The sequence below is a fragment of the Papio anubis genome, chromosome 16, assembly GCF_008728515.1.
Source record: "Papio anubis isolate 15944 chromosome 16, Panubis1.0, whole genome shotgun sequence".
NCBI classification, from domain to species: Eukaryota; Metazoa; Chordata; class Mammalia; order Primates; family Cercopithecidae; genus Papio; species Papio anubis.
In genome coordinates, this window is record NC_044991.1 from 83,602,065 (window position 1) to 83,620,625 (window position 18,561).

The window sequence follows — 18,561 nt, forward strand, 5'->3', positions numbered from 1 at the left end:
GTCCCCAGAGCATTTCCTTTGCATCCTTGTTTTCAGTTCTTGCCCTAATTCCTTTTCCCTCTCAACCTGGGGATCAAAACTTGGGTGATAAAACTAAATAATCACTAATAACTAGAGTGGCTGCAGATTCCCCAGCCCTCCCAGTATTATCCCTGCACCAGAATATTTGGTGAATTTGTTGGCAATTCATGAAATTCTTTTTTTTTTTTCTTTAAGACAGTTTCACTCTGTCACCCAGGCTGGAGTGCAGTGGTACGATCTCCGCTCACTGCAACCTCCACCTCCCGCGTTCAAACGATTCTCGTGCCTCAGCCTCCCAAGTAGCTGGGATTATATGCATGCACCACCAAGTTCTGCTAATTTTGTACTTTTTGTAGAGACGGGGCTTTGCCATGTTGGCCTGGCTGGTCTTGAACTCCTGGCCTCCCAACGTTCTGGGATTACAAGCCTGAGCTATCTTGTCCGGCCAACTCACGAAATTCTGCTTTGACCAAAACAGCTATTTTTATGAATGATCTTCATGAGATTACAGCCTGAAACTTCCTGCCAACCCTTTAATATTTTGAACGTTGTAAGTCTGGTGTTCAGCTGTCCTTTATAATTCAAATATCGAGTGCCCAGTGTTTCACTGCTAGCAGTCAGGGAGCTTGATAGTCACATGAAAACAACAAAAAAGCATACAGAAAAACATGCAAAAGTAATTTTCCTCTCTATGCATGTATAGGGCACTATAAAAGTGAATTGGTCAGACTCAGTTGTCTCAGAAAAGAAAATGTAGTCCAAAATACTGTTCTTGGTAGCACATTTGCCAAGAGCATTAAGATTACCTCACTAGAGTCCTCCTGACGTGGTTCCCTTGAACTCCAGCTGTTTCAGCCTTCAGACAACCGGATATTATGCAAGCACCCAATTTCCTAGAATAATAGTTATTGCAATGTTTGTCCACATTAAAGACTCATTTGCCTTGAAATACTAATGGATTGCAACAAAATGTCTAAGGCGGTTTCTCACACCTTTCATTCAGAAAAACCATAGAGGCCTCAAATAACAGACCGAGAGGTCAAGTTCCTTATTCACAAAATATCAAACTAGGTATCTATGTGGGAGCTAGTTGATATACTTTCAGGGCCAAAGCCTATGACTTTTATGTCTTTTATTTTCTAGTTTGGGTTGTTTTCCCTAGAAAAAACAACATGCAAATTATAGCATTCTGATCTGTATTATGAGCTTAAGGGCAGGCTCTTCAGTATGGGGAAGAATCACTGCTGGGAGTTTGCCAAGTTGATGGAAACCATCTGAACGTGAGTTACTGTGTAGTCTTTCCTAAGAGACTTGAATTCAGATTCTGGGTCTGTTACTTTACTATGTGACCTTGGGCAAGTTTATCCATCCTTCCTTTTTATTACAGAGAATTTCAGACATAAATGAAAGTCAATAATACAGCAGAAACAGTGGTTTCCAGGAACTGGGGGAGGAGGGGAATAACAAGTAACTGCTAATATGTAAATGTCCAGGAATTGAAAGAGAATTACTTTTTGGAGTGGTGGTTGACAACTCTGAATGCATTAAAAACCACTTAACTGTATACTTTAAAAAGGTGAATTGGCCAGGTGCGCTGGCTCACGCCTATAATCCCAGCAGTTTGGGAGGCTATGGCAGGCGTATCACGAGGCCAGGAGATGGAGTCCATCCTGGCCAACGTGGTGAAACCCTGTCTCTACTAAAATACAAAAAAATTAGCTGGGCATGGTGGCACACACCTGTAATTCCAGCTACTCGGGAGGCTTAGGCAGGAGAATCGCTTGAAACCTGGAGACAGAGGTTGCAGTGAGCTGAGATTACACCACTGCACTCCAGCCTGGTGACAGAGCAAGACTCCATCTAAAAAAAAAAAAAAAAAAAAGTGAATTTTATGGTACCTGAATTATATCTTAATATAATATTAATATATTAATTATTATTAATATAATTTATATCTTAATATCTCTATGGATTTCCTCCTTGAACCAAACAGTGTTCATTCCATGGGGTCGTTGTTCCCTCCCTGTTATCTGCAATCACCTGCAGCATGCCAGTTACTTGGCTCTGGAAGTTAATTTCTAACAACGATAACATTTAAAAATATGGACTGTCTCGGCCAGAAATCAGTCAGCTACTTCAATGGGTAAAATATGTCCTGGTGCCCAGACTTGTGGGGACTACACACCGGACAACCAGAAGACAAGACGCTAAGGCTGTCTGTTGAACTTGTCTCAGAGGCGTGGTAAAAGAAAAGAAGAAAATTTAAAAATAAAAAATAAAAAGATGCTGTCTGACAAGAAGAGAGCAGTGAGCGGAGACACAGCTGGCTGGGGATGGCACTTGAGCCTGGCTTGGAAGAATGGGTACCATTTTGTCTAAATAAAAATGAAGGCCAGGTCCAGGCGTGGTGGCTCACACCTGTAATCCCAGCATTTTGAGAGGCTGAGGTGGGTGGATCACTTGACATCAGGAGTTTGAGACCAGCTTGGCCAAGATGGTGAAGTCCTGTCTACACTGAAAGTACAAAAATTAGCCAGGCGTGGTGGTGGGTGCCTGTAATCCCAGCTGCTTGGGAGGCTGAGGCAGGAGAATCACTTGAACCCGGGAGGTGGAGGTTGCAGTGAGCCGAGATAGCACCACTGCGCTCCAGCCTGAGTGACAGAGAAAGACTCCATCTCAAAAAAAAAAAAAAAATGCAGACTTATTTTGCACAGTGTCTGCTATGCTGTAGGTCCTCTCTAGAGGTTGGATCTGAATGTAGGGAAAGTAGAAAGAGTTGGCAATTGATGAGAAACTGCGTGAGCTAGCGGGGGTTTCAAGTACAGCACACACGATTAGTTGACTTGATTTAAGAGAGAGAATACAGGTGTGGGACTCAGCATAGCCCTCAGTGCAGAGCCAGCACCCAGAAGATGTTAATCATTAGGTACCGTGAGCAAAGACCAGGAGGTGAGCACGGGGTTCTGAGCAGGGAGAATGCGCAACTGACAGGGTGGGTAGAGTGGAGGCTGTGTCCTTTAAGGCGGCCTGCTTGACTGCTTTTATCCTGGCTGTCATAAGGCAAGTTTTTGGGAGCAGGAAGGAAGAAAAGCTGACCGCTATCGGAAATTTGGCTTAGTGGCCTCTCATCAGGGAAATGAGCTTGGTCTGTCGGGTGGGAGTTGTTCCCAGAGTTCAAAGGACAAGAATGCTGTATGTTCATACACTGAGCTCTTCAAAGTAGGAACTTCGCCCTATAAAGCAGAAGAGTGTTGTTTTTCTTTTCTTCTTCTTCTTTTGTGGTTTCACATAGCAAATGAGTGACGGTCTCTACTTATAGACAAAGTGAGACGTCAGGCAATGAGGCGTGAGTGTGGCTTGTATTTCTGGTCCTCCCCTCCTTCACTGCTTTCATTTTACTCTTATCGTGCTTTCCAGAAAGTTTGCCTGCTGGGAGAGTCTTTTTGATCGTTTCCCGTGTGTTGTCATAGAATTCAGTTTCTGAGAACCAGCCAGAAGCATGCAGTGACATTGCATAATCTGCCTCTGAAGCCGGAGATATTAGCTGTAGAGCTCAGGGCAGCTGCTCCACATCACCGACATGAAGGGAACAGGCGTCGTGGACGGTGCGCCCAAGGTGAGTGATGCGGGGCTGTTTGAATGGGCTCTGGCAGGGAGCAAGCTGTGATGATTAAGGGTATTGACCAGCTTTAGTTGTGACTTTCTAATAAAGGCAAAGGTTGAATACCAGTGACATGTGAGTTTGAGATTGGAAAGTTTAACATAAGTTTAAGTGTGGGAAATAGATGTGCTGTAAAGCTCCTTACCAGTTTGCATCCAAGATGGGTGAAAATGACTTTGTAGTAGAAATCAGCTTACTTGGTTGACAGCACCGTCCATCATTTTGTGTCCAGCAAACTTCTGAAGCAAGATGTGAGTCTGCCTCAGCCCCCACTAATTCCTTCTTTCTCTGGACCCCAAAGACACTCAGTGCCACTCCAACTGTTCTGATTGATTTCTGTGCTCACCTCGCAATAGCAGAGCCCAGACCCTTGCCTGTAGCCTCCTGTGCTGAGCCCACAGTGGGCAGTTACATGTTATTTTCATGTTTACTTGTGCATTATGTGAGCGAAGCTGGAGCTTTCAGACAGACTTCATGCCTGTCATGAATCAAAAAAGATTCACTATTTAGAAAGGTAAAAGAAGCCAGGCACAGTGGCACATACCTGTACTCCCAGCTACTGGAGAGGCTGAGGTGAAAGGATTAATTGAGCCCAGAAGTTTGAGTCCAGCCTGGGCAACATAGCAAGACCCCATCTCAAAAAAAAAAAAAAAAGTTAAAATGGTTACCATATTAAAAAAATTTACCCAGATGTAAAGAAAGTGAAGCTCAAGATTGTGTTTTCATCTTGCTATGCCCTTTTTAAATTTTAAGTAGAACAGTAAAAAAGAAATGAAACAAGTACTAAATGGGGAGCTTGCTTATAAAAAAATCAATGCTTATTTTTAATTATAATAAAAGTGACTAGTGTGGCTGGGTGCAGTGGCTCACACCTGTAATCCCAGCACTTTGGGAGGCCAAGGCAGATGCATCACTTGAGACCAGGAGTTTGAGACCAGCCTGACCAAGACGAAAAACCCCATCTCTACCAAAAATACAACAATTAGCTGAGCATGGTGGTGCATGCCTGTGATCCCAGCTACTCGGGAGACTGAGGCACAAGAATTGCTTGAGCCTGGGAGGCAGAGGTTGCAGTGAGCTGAGATTATACCACTGCACTCCGGCCTAGGTGACAGAGCAAGACTCTGTCTCAAAAAAATCAAAACTAAATAACAAAAGAAAAAAATTATAAAAGTCACTAGTGGAATTTATGGCTGAGTAACCCATGATAGTCTCTCTTATATAGATTATATGTAAATACCTTAGCTACCCTAGAATTTTGTCCCCAACTACTTACTTTGAAAATTTTCAAACCATTGGAAAAATATGGGGAGCATGAGAATTATTCAGTAAATCCCTGCATATCTTTCACCTAGATCATGGGTTTATGGTACTTTGTCATATTTGTGTGCATCTATTTGTGTATATTTAGACACTGGAACACACTTTGTTTTTATTGTTGTTAAACTCTTTGAAAATAAATGGCCAATACAATGATGCTCCACCCCTAAACTTCATTATGTGTCTCCTAAGAACAAGGACATTCATCTACAGAACGTAGAAGAATATCCACATATCATCACCCCCAAGAACATTTCACATTGATTTAATAATGCCATTCTACGATTCAGTCCAATTCACACTGATTTAATAATGCCATTCTACGATTCAGTCCAATTCACACTGATTTAATAATGCCATTCTACGATTCAGTCCAATTCACACTGATTTAATAATGCCATTCTACTTATTCAGTCCACCACACTCGATTTAATAATGCCATTCTAATGCATTCAGTCCACCACACTGATTTAATAATGCCATTCCACGATTCAGTCCAATTCACACTGATTTAATAATGCCATTCTACGATTCAGTCCAGTTCATATTTTCCAAAGTGATCCTTTGTAGCTTTTCTGGCTGTTGTTATTTGTTTGTATGTTTGTCTTTCTGATCCAGTTGTTGTTTGTCAATTCTCAGTTCTTAATCTAGAACAATCTACTACCTTTTTCTCTTTCATAACATTGACCATTTTTCTAAATAGCCTAGATTTTTTTTTTATGATTTAGACTTCTTTTTATGTGCTGCTTATTCTGCCTAAATAATTTATGTAGCACTTTACAATTGGGTGGGGTTTCGTTATTTAAAAATAATATTTTTAGCAATGGGGGTATCACTCTGTTGTCCAAGCTGGACTCAAATTCCTGAACTCAGGTGATTCTTTGCCGCAGCCTCCCAAGTAGCTGGGACTACAGGTGCACACCTCCGAGCCCCACTGCAATTTGTAAATAACATGCATGTATGCGTAGAACATGTAATTGATATTCCCAGCATCCCCATGAAATTCTGCTATTAATATTATACAGATAGGCCGGGATCGGTGGCTCACACCTGTAATCCCACCACTTTCAGAGGCTAAAGCGGGTGGATCACTTGAGGTCAGGAGATTAGCCTGGCCAAAATAGTGAAACCCCATCTCTACTAAAAATACAAAAAAATTAGCTGGGCGTAGTGGTGCACGCCTGTATTCCCAGCTATTTGGGAGGCTGAGGCAGGAGAATTGCTTGAACCCAGGAGGCGGAAGTTGCAGTGAGCCAAGATTGTGCCATTGCACTCCAGCCTGGGCAACAAGAGCGAAACTCCATCTCAAAAAAAAAAAATAATATATATGTGTGTGTGTGTGTGTGTATATATATATAATGGTAGCCAACCCTTACCAGTTGTCTACGTGTGAGGCCCTGTGCTGAGTGCTCCACTTGCATTGTCTTATTATTACATCCTCACAACATCCTCATGAAGCATATTATTCCCCTGTCACGGACAAGGAAACAAGGCCTCGCTGACTTGCCCAAGGCCATACAGCTAGTAGGTGGCAAGGCCAGGAATCAACCCCAGGCAGACTAAGCTCAGAGCCCCATTCTTAGCTCATTATATTCTCTCCCTTGGATCAGGGGTCGGCAAACTCTTCATAAAGAGCCAGATAGTATTTTATGCTTTGAGGCCAAATACGATCTCTGTTGCATATTGTTGTTTGTTTACGCAGTCCTTAAGATATGTACAATCATTCTTCGCTCATGTTCATCTGTCTAGATTTGGTCCACAGGCCCTTGTGTAGCAGCCTATGTCATCTCAGTTTACATGGGCCACCCCCACCCACCCACAGAGTACCAGGAAACACCCAAGTTGTCGGCTCCTAGTTCAGAGGTATCCTCAGTTAACCATTTCTTGGGTGTCCTTACAGAAACTATCAATGCTTCTATAAGATATATGTTTTAAGGTTTTACACAAATGAGAGCTGTGAGTAAAGAGCTGTTGAACTTGCCTTTAGCAACTAACAATAGGTACTGGTGTTCAGTTCATATTAGTGCAGTTGATCCATCTCATTAATCTTAATGCCTACATTATTGCTCAATTGCTTAATAAATGGGAGCACAATGCTTCAGGGGGTCATGTCATGTCAGTGGTCCTTAGCTTTGGGGCATTCGCCTTTAAAACAGCCCTGCCTTTCATTCAGGGCCACCGCAGATAGCCTTTCAGAAAACACTGAAGTTCGCCTTTGTACCTTGGATGGTAAACAGGGACTGCTCTGGCAAGCTGTTCCTAATTCTACCTGCCGGCCAGTAGCTCCGTTGCCAGTAGAGCTGCTTTCACCTTTGTGCGTAGCAGATTTTGTGTAATTACCAGACCGATTTATTCTGTTTTTTAAAAATTGTTTTATAGAAGAAGGGGACATTTTTTAAAAAACACGTGATATTAGTGACAGGAAACACTGGCCTTAAAGGTGGTAAATTTAACACCTCATTCATTGGTTTATTGGACTCTAGCCAGCTAGTCAACTCCATTCAAGAAATACTAGAAATTTAGTTTTTGTGGAGTTTTTTGAGACGGAGTTTCACTCTGTCGCCCAGGCTGGAGTGCAGTGGCACGATCTTGGCTTACTGCAACCTCCACCTCCCAGGTTCAAGCAATTCTCTTGCCTCAGCTTCCTGAGTAGCTGGGATTACAGGCATGTGCCACCATGCTTAGCTAATTTCTGTATTTTTAGTAGAGACAGAGTTTCACCATGTTGGCCAGGCTGGTCTCAAACTCCTGACCTCAAGTTATCCACCTGTCTTGGCCTCCCAAAGTGCTGGGATTATAGGCGTGAGCCAAGGCGCCCAGCCAGAAATTTAGTTCAAGGCAGATAAGTGGGTTTATTATATGTAAGTTCTCATTTTGGATTTTTGGTAGTTTCAAGTTATTAAAATAGAGTCTGCAATACGCTTTAGTGATTCAGTCCTGTTTGCTGTAAATTCTGTTTACTTCCGTGTGTGTGCGCGCACACATGCTATTACAGGTAATATTGAAATTGACATCTTCATACACAGCCCTTTTTTCCCCCTAATAACATTATTTTCTCACTGGAGTAAATGTCCAGGAATTGAAAGAAGATTACTGAATGAAATAAGCATTGGCACTTATTTTCCATCATTTTCTGAGAATTTCTGATATTTGATTCTATTTTAAACCTACTTTCCACAGTATTTTCTCTACAATCTGTACTTTCTTTCATAAAGACAGCTATGTGCTCACTCAGTTTTCTGAAGGCACTTTTCAAGCAAGCATCTTTATTATGTTATTGAAGAATGGATGGTCCAATATTTATACTGTAAGAACATTTAAATGTGCTTAATTATCTTTCATGTTTCAAATTCAGCCTCAATTAAAGAGCAAATCTTTTTTGTCTCTCTTCCATCTCAACTCTGAGTGGCATGGTTCCGGACCCACTCGAGAAAGATCAAGGGGCAGACGTAGAATTTTTTGTAAAATCTTCCACATTCTCAAGATTGGTTTAAACACGACAAAATGTGGTGGCTTGGAAATGTCTGCCACGTGGTGGGACTTGGCTTGCTTCAGTGCTTCTGGGCAGGAAAGCCTGGTGAAGCTTCACTTGTGAGTGGAGAGCAGTTTTAGGTTCTCTTTGTACCTTTAGCATCTCTGAGGTGGTGAGCAAGACATTTCAGACTCAGTCTCTGTTGAAGGGCAAATGGGATTGTGTGCAGAAAGCTGACCTGTCCCTTGAGGGCCCATTAGATCCCACTCCCAGCAGCTCTCCTGCCTCAGTTCCTTCCCCTTCTCCCCTGCTGTTCCCCGTCCTGGATGCTCCTCTCTCTAGCCAACATCACCTCACCCAGAGGCCTCTCTGGACCATGCTGTGCAAATCACTTCCCCCCCTACACAGGCCCACCGCCATCACTCTCATCTATCTTACCTTCATTTATTAAGATCTGAAATTATCTCACTTTATTTGTTCATCTGTCTTCCTCTCTGGGAGCAAAATTCCATGAGGGACAGACCTGGACTTTCTTATTTCGTGCTGCATCTCTGGTGCCTACGGCAGTGCCTGCACAAAGTAGATGCTCAATAAATGCTTTGTGGTAATGTGTGTGAATGAATGGGAGGTTACAGGGAGTGCAGGTGGAGCCCTGGCTGCAGCCCCGCTGTGAGGATAGGAACAGCACTACTTTCTAGTCAGCAGGTGTTTGGCAACAGAGGTCATTCCTGACTCTCAGCTCTCTAACCCCTACCTGGCCTCGGCCTAAGCCACCACTCAGCCTGTTCTCTTGACAGTTGGCCCCTCCTTTTCCATGGTCAGATGTTGCCTTAGATGCAAGCTGTTGCTATTGAAATCAAGGTCACAAAGACCTGTTGCTTCCCTCCAGCATTTCCCAGCAACTTCCTCCCTTCATCTATTCCACAAGGTAAAACAGCCCAGATACAACACCCAACTCAAAAACACAGCTCACCATCCATGGCTCAGCCATTCACCCAATGCATAGTATTGGGCTCTGGGGGTTCAGGGTGATCAAGACAGAACTGACATTCCAGTGGAGTCAGCATGACAGTGAGTAAATAGACCCATGGTTTCAGGTGGTGAGAACTGCCAGAAAGAGGATAAAACAGGGGGATCTAATGGAGGCGATGGGTGGAAAAGGCCACTCTGAAGACCCAAGAGATGGGAAAAGCATTCCAGGTAGAGGGAACAGCAGATGCTAAAGCCCTGCAGTGGGAATGCATTCAGCATAGCAGAGTGCCCATATAAAAACCAGTGGGGTCAAAGCAGAGTAAACTGAGAGAGAGAGTGGTCGGAAGTGAGATCTGAGGTGTTAGCAAGATAACACAGGGCCCGGTCGGCCGTGTAAGAGCTTCGAAGCCATTCTAATTGCAAAGGAAACCACCAACCCACTTAAGGCAGGAGATGACATGGTCTGATTTATGTTTTCTAGATCACTCAGGCTGCTGTGCAATAAATGGGCTGTAGGTAGGAAAGAGCCAAAGCTGGTAAATGTGGAGACTTCAGTGTAGGTGGCTTCATTTTCCACTGGGGTGGCACCCTGCTCTTCTCCATGGACATGAAGGAGAATCATGTACTCTGTCTTCAGAAAAAGTAAAACTTTCGGTGTTTGAGACTGCTGGTTGCCGTGTGGGGTGGGGAGTGGTTGTGAGCATAACAAATAGTAAATCGAGGAGTAGATAGCTTCTATTTATGTGTGCCATGTTTGATTCAGGAACACAATGTACCTTTCATTCCTTCAACAAATATTGAATGCCTGCTGCATGCCAGGCATTGTTCTAAATGCTTCCAAGGCCAAGTGCCTGGTCCCCTGTCTCCATATGTAGTAAATAATCATTATGACTAATAAAAAATTCATCATATACTCATTATTGGTTCCCCTGTTTAATCACCTGTAGTCTTTGAACATTTTATTTCCTGTAGAGCACACTTAGGGGGAAAAAAGCTAAGGGAATGCCACCATCACCCCAAAACGTAAAAGGTCTGTGCATAGACAGGCGCTTGGCCGACGCGATAATGGAATGGGGAAGCAACCGTAGAATCAAAACAGGGCCGTTTTGGAATTGCGATGACTAAGGGAGGAAATGACATCGGCCTGAAGGGGAAATAGCTTAAAAGGAGGAAGGTGGGAGGCTGGTAAGAGGGCTGCCACAGAGGGGGAGATTAGAACACTCCAACTTGAGTTGCAAAAAAAGGAAATAACATTTTTTAGGAACCATTTCCAAACATAACGCCCCTAAAGCGTTTGTTCAGGGGTAAGACCAGCCTTGTACACACACCTACGAAAAGTAGAGTCGACACTGAGAAGAACATGCGTGGCCTCCTGTCCCTAGGACAGCATCCCCAGCTGTCGGCGTGGGAGATCCTGCACCCTCCACTCAGGCTTCAGTGCAGTGGCACAATCTCAGCTCAGTGCGTGGTCTCCTGTTCCCGGGACAGCATCCCCAGCTCTCGGCGTGGGAGATCCTGCCTTTTTTTTTTTTTTTTTTTTTCCTGCTCAGGCTGGAGTGCAGTGGCAGAATCTCAGCTCAGTGCAGCCTCCGCCTCCTGGGCTTAAGTGATCCTCCCACCTCGGCCTCCCAAGTAGCTGGGGCTTCAGGCATGCACCACTGGGCCCGGCTAATTTTTGTATTTTTAGTAGAGGTGGGGTTTTTTTCACCATGTTGCTCAGGCTGGTCTCGAACTCCTGTTTTCAAGTGATTTGCCCACCTCAGCTTCCCACAGTACTGGGATTATAGGCGTGAGCTACCATGCCCGGCCAGGCTCTGCACTCTTAAAACTCCTCCAGGAGGCCAGGCACGGTGGCTCACACCTGTAATCCCAGCACTCTGGGAGGCCAAGACAGGTGAATCATCTGAGGTCGGGAGTTCAATACCAGCCTGACCAACATGGAGAAACCCCATCTCTACTAAAAATACAAAAATTAGCTGGGCGTGGCGGTGCACGCCTGCAATCCCAACTACTTGGGAGACTGAGGCAGGAGAATCATTTGAACCCAGGAGGCGGAGGTTGTGGTGAGCCGAAATCGCGCCATTGCACTCCAACCTGGGCAACAAGAGCGAAAACTCCGTCTCAAAAACAAACAAACAAAAGCAAGCTCCTCTAGGAGACGAGTGTGGATCATGAAGAAGTTATTCACAGGCAATTCTAGGCCACTTACCTGGCCACTCAGAGAGTTTCTGCACGAGTTTATGAGTTAGTGAATGTATTGTTCTTTTCCTTTAAACCCATTGCTTCACCTTATCATCAAGAGCAGCTTTCATTTGCTCTACATGTTCTGGACAGCCCAGGCAGTCTGTCTTTTGTAGGGATAGGAGGCAAGAGAGCAGGTCATCTCTGTGTCTTGGAGGTGTTTGCCATCCGGTTAACAGTAAGTGAAAAGTGCTTTGTGGAATGTTCACTTTGGGTTCAGAAATTTGCTTTTAGAGACGGGGTCTCACTTTGTCACCCAGACTGGAGTGCAGTGGCGTTATCGTAGTTCACTACAACCTCAAACTCCTGGGCTCAAGCAGTCCTCCTGCCTCAGCCTCCCAAGTAGGTGAGACTACAGGTGCACACCACCATGCCCATCTAATTTTTTTTTTTTTTTGGTAGAGATGAGGGGCTCTCCCTATATTACCCAGGCTTGTCTCGAACTTCTGACCTCAAGCAGTCCTCCTGCCTCAGCCTCCTAAAGCACTGAGATTACAGGAGTGAGCCACCATACCCAGCCCAGGTTCAAAAGTGAGAGTCTCACCACAGTTGAAAGGGGAATAGAAGCACAAGAGTCAGTAATTAATAACAAGCAACTCAAGGTGCTCCTTCCTTACACTGGTGTTCCCCAAAGTGAGGCGATTGCCAGCCACTGGGAGTCAGGGCCAGTTACATAAGACATTCTCCTTTAGCTCCCTTTGGGTATCCCAAATAAGGGTTGGGATGGGTTTACGTGTAATCCATTATTAACAACTAAACAAACAAACCTAGTGAATTGCAATAAATTCACACCAACAGAACAAAAGAAGACAAACTTAAACAACAGAGTGGCTCCTTGCTTTCCTGAAGCACCTCTAAAAATGACCATAGAAAAATGGAAAAGTCGGGGAACAAGCCTGAACCTTCACTCGTTTCTCTGTGATACATTAAACAGCTTGAGCCAGCTTTGAATTCTTCCTAGTCAAGCAAATGGAAAAACCACACGCTACAGGGACCCTGACTGCGGGCACGCCAGAGGATTTCAAGTGTGGTGCACACCACAGTTTTTTACATTACTGGTGTGTCTTGATGTGCATTCAAACAAACTAAAACTAGCTCATCAAACCTGGAATTTCATGGGTAACATTGCTGAGGGAGAGTTGTTTTTTAATTGGCTCAATTTATTATTTTACCTAAAAAATTGTAGTGACACATGGATATGACAGGAAGCAGGCAGTCGCTAGACACACAAAGCTTTAGAAACACAGGCTGGGGGCCGGGTGTGGTAACTCACGCCTGTAATCCCAGCACTTTGGGAGGCTGCAGTGGGAGGATCACTTGAGCCCAGCTCTTGAAGACCAGCCTGGGCAACATAGCGAGACTGTGTCTCTACAAAAAATTTTAAAAATTAGCTGGGTGTGGTGGCTCATGCCTGTAGTCCTAGCTACTTGAAAGACTCAGGTGGGAGGATTGTTTGAGCCCAGGAGTTCGAGGCAGCAGTGAGCTGTGATTGTGCCACTGCACTCCAGCCTGGGTGACAAAGTGAGACCCTGTCTCTAGAAAAGAAAAGAGAGAAACACATGCTTAGACAAAGTTTTCTTCTAATTGGAGTTGGCATAATTGCTTATGACCCATCAAATAACACAAAACTCCATTCTTTATGCTTTTCCTCACTTCTTTCCTTAAAAAACGAAAAAAGAAAAAGGAAAGAGAGAAGAAAAGGAAAGGAAGTTAGAGAGGAAAAATACCTGCGTGTTATTTTCTCTGTAATCCCTCGGATGGCTTTCATGAACTAAGAGGTAAGAGTAAGAAAAGAAGTCATGGGAAATGTAGATTTTGCAGCTGGATGGGAACTTGGCGATTGCCCTGTGAAGCTATCTCACTTTCAGGTGAAGAAGCTGAACCCCAGAGAAGTTCTGTTACTTGCCTCCTCCTTCGGTGGGCTTTTCATGAGCAAGGGTGAAATTGCCAACCCCTTAACTTGATCCAACAGCTCCCCAAACCAAATATCTTAAGCAATAACTCAGGGACTTCGCTGGCAAGGAATAGACTTGGCAGTGGGAGGCAGTGGCAAGGCTGTGAATGAACACACTAGGATCTCTGGAGCACTTTGAGTTGGAGAATGCAGTCTGGTATGACATGGGCCCATCTTGGGCCACAGACATGATAATCAATTATGTGAAGGCCTGAGAGACCTTTATTGTGTCATTTCAATCCTGAGCTTAGATCAAGGAAACTGGTTACCTGTTCCCCTGGTGTATATTGTCAGACATACAGTAGGTGCTTGATAAATAATTGCCAATTAAATGAAGCCTTAAGTGCAGCTTAGCAAGGTTTCCACGAGTAGGGGAAGTATATTAAAGCATGTCGATCTGGGTAAGACCCAAACCTACTGGAAAAGCACAGTATTCAGTTATCAGAGAAGCAAATGCCTCATTTCCACTGGGTGGCTTTGGAATTTTTTTCTGACCACAACCTCCTCCTCAAAGCCCCATTAGTAGGCAGTGCCTCCTACAGCTGCAGAAGTTCCTTTAAAGTGTGGCTTTTTCATCTGAATCATCAGGAAGAATTCAAAGCTGGCTGGGTCAGAGTTCAAAGTTTTCAAGAACCCAGTTAACGTTTGTGCTTATTTACAGCATATGCCATTCTCCAGGATTATTTTTAGAGGTGTTAAGAAAGTAAAGAACTCTCTTTGCATTAAAGTTCTTCTTTTTCTCTCATATCCCTCCTCATAGGCAAGTTCACCAGGTTTATTCACTTCTTTGTCCCTGGTTTCTATGGATAAACCAGCCACGAAGGCTCTGTGCATCCATTTGGATGGGAGGGAACCAATGGGAGTGTGGGAGAGAATATATTATGTAACCAGCCCATCCTTCCCCATGGCTGGGATAGCAGGAAGGGCAGCGAGCCTCCCCCAAGAGCTTAGAGATCCACTGGCCACATCCACAGGCAAAGACAGCTGCAGAGAAAGTTTAGACCCAGACCTCACAGCATTCCTGCACAAACTCCTACAGAAAGATTTCCCTTTCCAAGCGATTTGCGACTTCTGCTGGTGTCTTCCGGGATATGGATAGTACTTTTTAAAATCATTTCTTTAAAGGATCAAGATGAAGGTGAATGTGAGTATCTGAGTTTCTGTCTTCTGACATCCATTTCCTACAACTATGTGATTGCTTGGCACTCTGAGTTAACTGTATAAAGGGGTCCAGAGCTTGTTATTTCCAGTGCTCCCCACTATATTAAGGAAGCAGGTAATGATGGTTTCCCAGTGATGGTCACACCATGGGAAACAATTGAAAGTTGCATCCCGTTTTGAAACCAAAAAGGGAGACCTTATATTTTTGTTTAGAAAGTTATATTCTATTCTATTAGGTTTTGTTTTAAAGCTTACATATTACTTTATTTTATTTATTTATTTATCTATTTATTTATTTATTTATTTATTGAGATGGAGTGTTGCTCTGTTGCCCAGGCTGGAGTGCAGTGGCGCCATCTCAGCTCACTGCAACCTCCACCTCCTGAGTTTAAGCAACTATCCTGTTTCCGCCTCCCCGGAAGCTGGGACCACAGGCGCGCACCACCATGCCCGGCTAGTTTTTGTATTTTTAGTAGAGTCGGGGTTTCACCATGTTGGCCAGGCTGGTCTTGAACTCCTGACCTCAAGTGATCCGCACACCTCGGCCTCCCAAAGTGTTGGGATTACAGGCATGAGCCACTGCACCTGGCCTTAAATGTTACTTTAAATATAACAGTAGTTGGGAAAAGGGAGTTTCAATTCACACTTCCAGTTAAATAACTTTCAGATCATTTTCTGCACATTCTGGAACTTTTCATTCAAGAATTTTCACCTTTTTCAAAACCAGAGCTGAAGCAGAAACTCAGTTCTTTTCCTAGCCTATTGGGCAAATTAATATTAATCACAAAAAAAGGCAGCAGTTTCCCTTCAGCATCTCTCACTTAACTACTTTGCTAAGTTTTTTTTAAAAAACAGCTCCAAGAGAAGCAACTGTCCTTTATGTGAGATGATGCAAGAAACCACTTAGCTATCACCTCGTTAAAAGAATTCAAAATATTTCTGATAATGAGATGCAGATTACTGAAGCAAAGCTGTCTCAAGTTTTACAACCTCATAAACTAATTCTCTCACCACATTAGGCATGACAAATTAAAGAGATAGTTTAATCTACTTGCAAATTCTTAGAGCAAGTTCTGGTTATGAAATATACCATTTTCTTATTTTAAGTGGCAGTTCCTCATAACTTATGGAATTTTACTTTTAAATGTAAATATTGATATGGAAAGCCACTGCAATTTATGGGGGAAAATAAAAGTTAAGATTACAGCTTTGGCCAGGCACGGTGGCTCACGCCTGTAATCCCAGCACTTTGGGAGGCCGAGGCGGGTGGATCACCTGAGGTCAGGAGTTCGAGACCAGCCTGGCCAACATGGCGAAACCCCGTCTCTACTAAAAATACAAAAATTTACCAGGCGGGGTGGCAGGCGACTGTAGTGCCAGCTACTCGGGAAGCTGAGGCAGGAGAATCGCTTGATCCCAGGTAGCGGAGGTTGCAGTAAGCAGAGATCACACCACTGCATTCCAGTCAGGGTGACAGAGTGAGACTCTGTCTCAAAAAAAAAAAAAAGATAACAGGTTCTTTCTTGGATAACTGTGTCAATGGGAGGTGATTACAGAGGAGGGAAGGAGGCAGAAGGGACAAAGAGAAGACAGGAATGAGCTGGCAAAAATGAAGGGAGGAAGGGAGAGAGAACAGAATGTTAGATGAGCGAGGAGATGGCTGGTTGCCTGGTGCTCCCTTCTCAACTGCAGACCTCACAGCACAACTTCAGGAGTTGTAGGAGGTTTTCCAGGAGAAAAGTAGGGACATGGTTATTCTGAATGTTTTCCCCAACATCACACACATGCAACACGCAGCTGCTGTGTCCTGATACTGCACATCCTAACTTTGGCCTTGGGAAACATGTCCCATCGTGGGAGGCCCTCCTCTCTGGCCTGGGTCTTTGTGCACAGGACCCAGATCATTCTGCAGCTGGCCAAAGGAGAGCTCGAGGAGCGCTGGGATAGCAGGAAGGGCAGTGAGCCTCCCCCAGGAGCTTAGAGATCCACTCAGTGCCTCCTCAACATGCCTGGACCAGGCCAGACAAATCTTTAAAACACTTTGAGTCTAAACTTCTGTGATTCTTAATGCACCTGCAGTTAGATCCCATTTACCAGTCATTCATTGCCCTCTCTGTGGGCTTCCACTCTGTGGCCCTGCCCTCAAGGAAGAGGTAAATGCTCACACAATCAGCCAGTTCTCAAAACAACACTCAAGTACCTTTCAGCATCCTCCATGCCGTACACGGTCCAGGCCCTTTGGGGGATGGCCAGCGAGAAGTAGTTGATGATGTTTAGCATCCCGGAAGTTCGGGGAGGTGAGAAATCTTTGTGCATGCGGCAAACTGCTTTTGGCCAAGATTAAGATGGACTCAAAGTCAAAATTCCTTTCTATCTAATGTAGGAGTAGAAAGGCCTTGCGTGGTCATGACAAGCAGCTGCTTCAATTCACCAGTGCAGAAGTCCTCTTCTTCCAATAGAACAGAATCCTTTGTAAATTAGATTTTTATATTGAAAAAGAACATTTACACATGGTTTTAAAAATTCCAACTGCACAAATGAACATGGACTCAAAGTGTTTTTATCTAATCCCAAACCTCTAGCTCCCCAGACCCCTGTTTCCTACCCAGAAGGGACCCTCAGTGAGTGACATAACCTTCCAGAAAGATGCTATACTTACAAAAGCATCAATGCAGACCTATGCTCATCTTGCTCTTTTTTAAAAATTTAATACTGCATGTTGGAGATTGTCCCATTTCCATTGATATAAGCTCTACCTCATTCTTGTAATGGCTACATTATACTCCATTATACAAATGTCTCTGTTTCTCAGCTTCATCTCCCTCTCCCAGGAGGCACTTTGCCATCCTGTATCTGCTAAGATGTCCACACCATCTTGTGATAGAGTCCGTGCTAAGCAGAGTGGTTTGTAGGCTAAAAGAGCACACTCCAGACCCCAAAATGCCTGCATTCCAATCCTGGCTTTGGCCTTGATTGCTGAGCTACCTTAAGTTACTTTCTCACCGTCTCTGTGCCTTAGCTTACTCATCTCCTAAATGAGATGTTACTTACAGTATCTGCTTCATAAGGTTTTTTCGATATCAAATGCGGCCATCAGTGCTAACTCCTCATCCCAGTACCTGCCACAGAGTTGAGAACCCGCAAGCCATCCTCATTCCCAAGGCACTGGCTAAACAGTGGACAAGACTAACACAGTTCCTGCATAACTGGAGTGCGATGGACACTCCTTTCAGGGCAAACAGACTGGTTTCATGAGGGGCTACATTGAATCTAAAAGATTAAAGAGGATTTTCCCCCTTCTTTTTTTATCCCCCCCCGAGACAAGGTCTCACTCCGTCTTCCAGCCTGGAGAGCAGTGGCACAATCCTGGCTCACTGCAACCTCCACCTCCCATGTTCAAGCCATCCTCCAGCCTCAGCTTCCTGAGTAGCTGGGATTACAGGCGTGTGCCACCATGCCCAGCTAATTATTATATTTTTTGTAGAGATGGAGTTTCACCATGTTGCCCAGGCTGGTCTCAAACTCCTGTGTTCAAAGCGATCTGCTCACCTCAGCCTCCCAAAGTGCTGGGATTACAGGCGTGAGCCACCACACCCAGCCAGCTTCTCCCCTTTATTTGATCAGTTATAGGAAAATAATACTAGCTGACACACAGAGCGTGTGAGAAGTCTGGATTGTTATGTGGGGTTTGCAAAGTGAGGACCCTTTCCAGATCACCTTTGCTATAACTCCTTAAGCTAGGTATGGTGGTGTGTGCCT

General features: G+C 44.2%; 1 protein-coding gene across 5 annotated transcripts in view; it reads left to right on the top strand.

The window, feature by feature from the left end:
* Positions 1-2,698: 2,698 nt before the first annotated feature.
* The window catches only part of CASS4 (Cas scaffold protein family member 4), a 48,918-nt gene continuing 33,055 nt past the window's right edge, over positions 2,699-18,561 (top strand). For 2 of the 5 annotated variants that reach the window (XM_009215901.4, XM_009215904.4), the window contains exon 1: positions 2,699-3,637. In XM_009215901.4, coding sequence (XP_009214165.1) covers positions 3,602-3,637 — 36 coding nt within the window. In that variant the 5' untranslated portion in view covers positions 2,699-3,601. Of the gene's footprint in view, positions 3,638-13,160; positions 14,786-18,561 lie in introns of those variants that run through there. The other 3 variants (XM_003904585.5, XM_003904586.5, XM_009215903.4) reach the window with 2 other exon arrangements.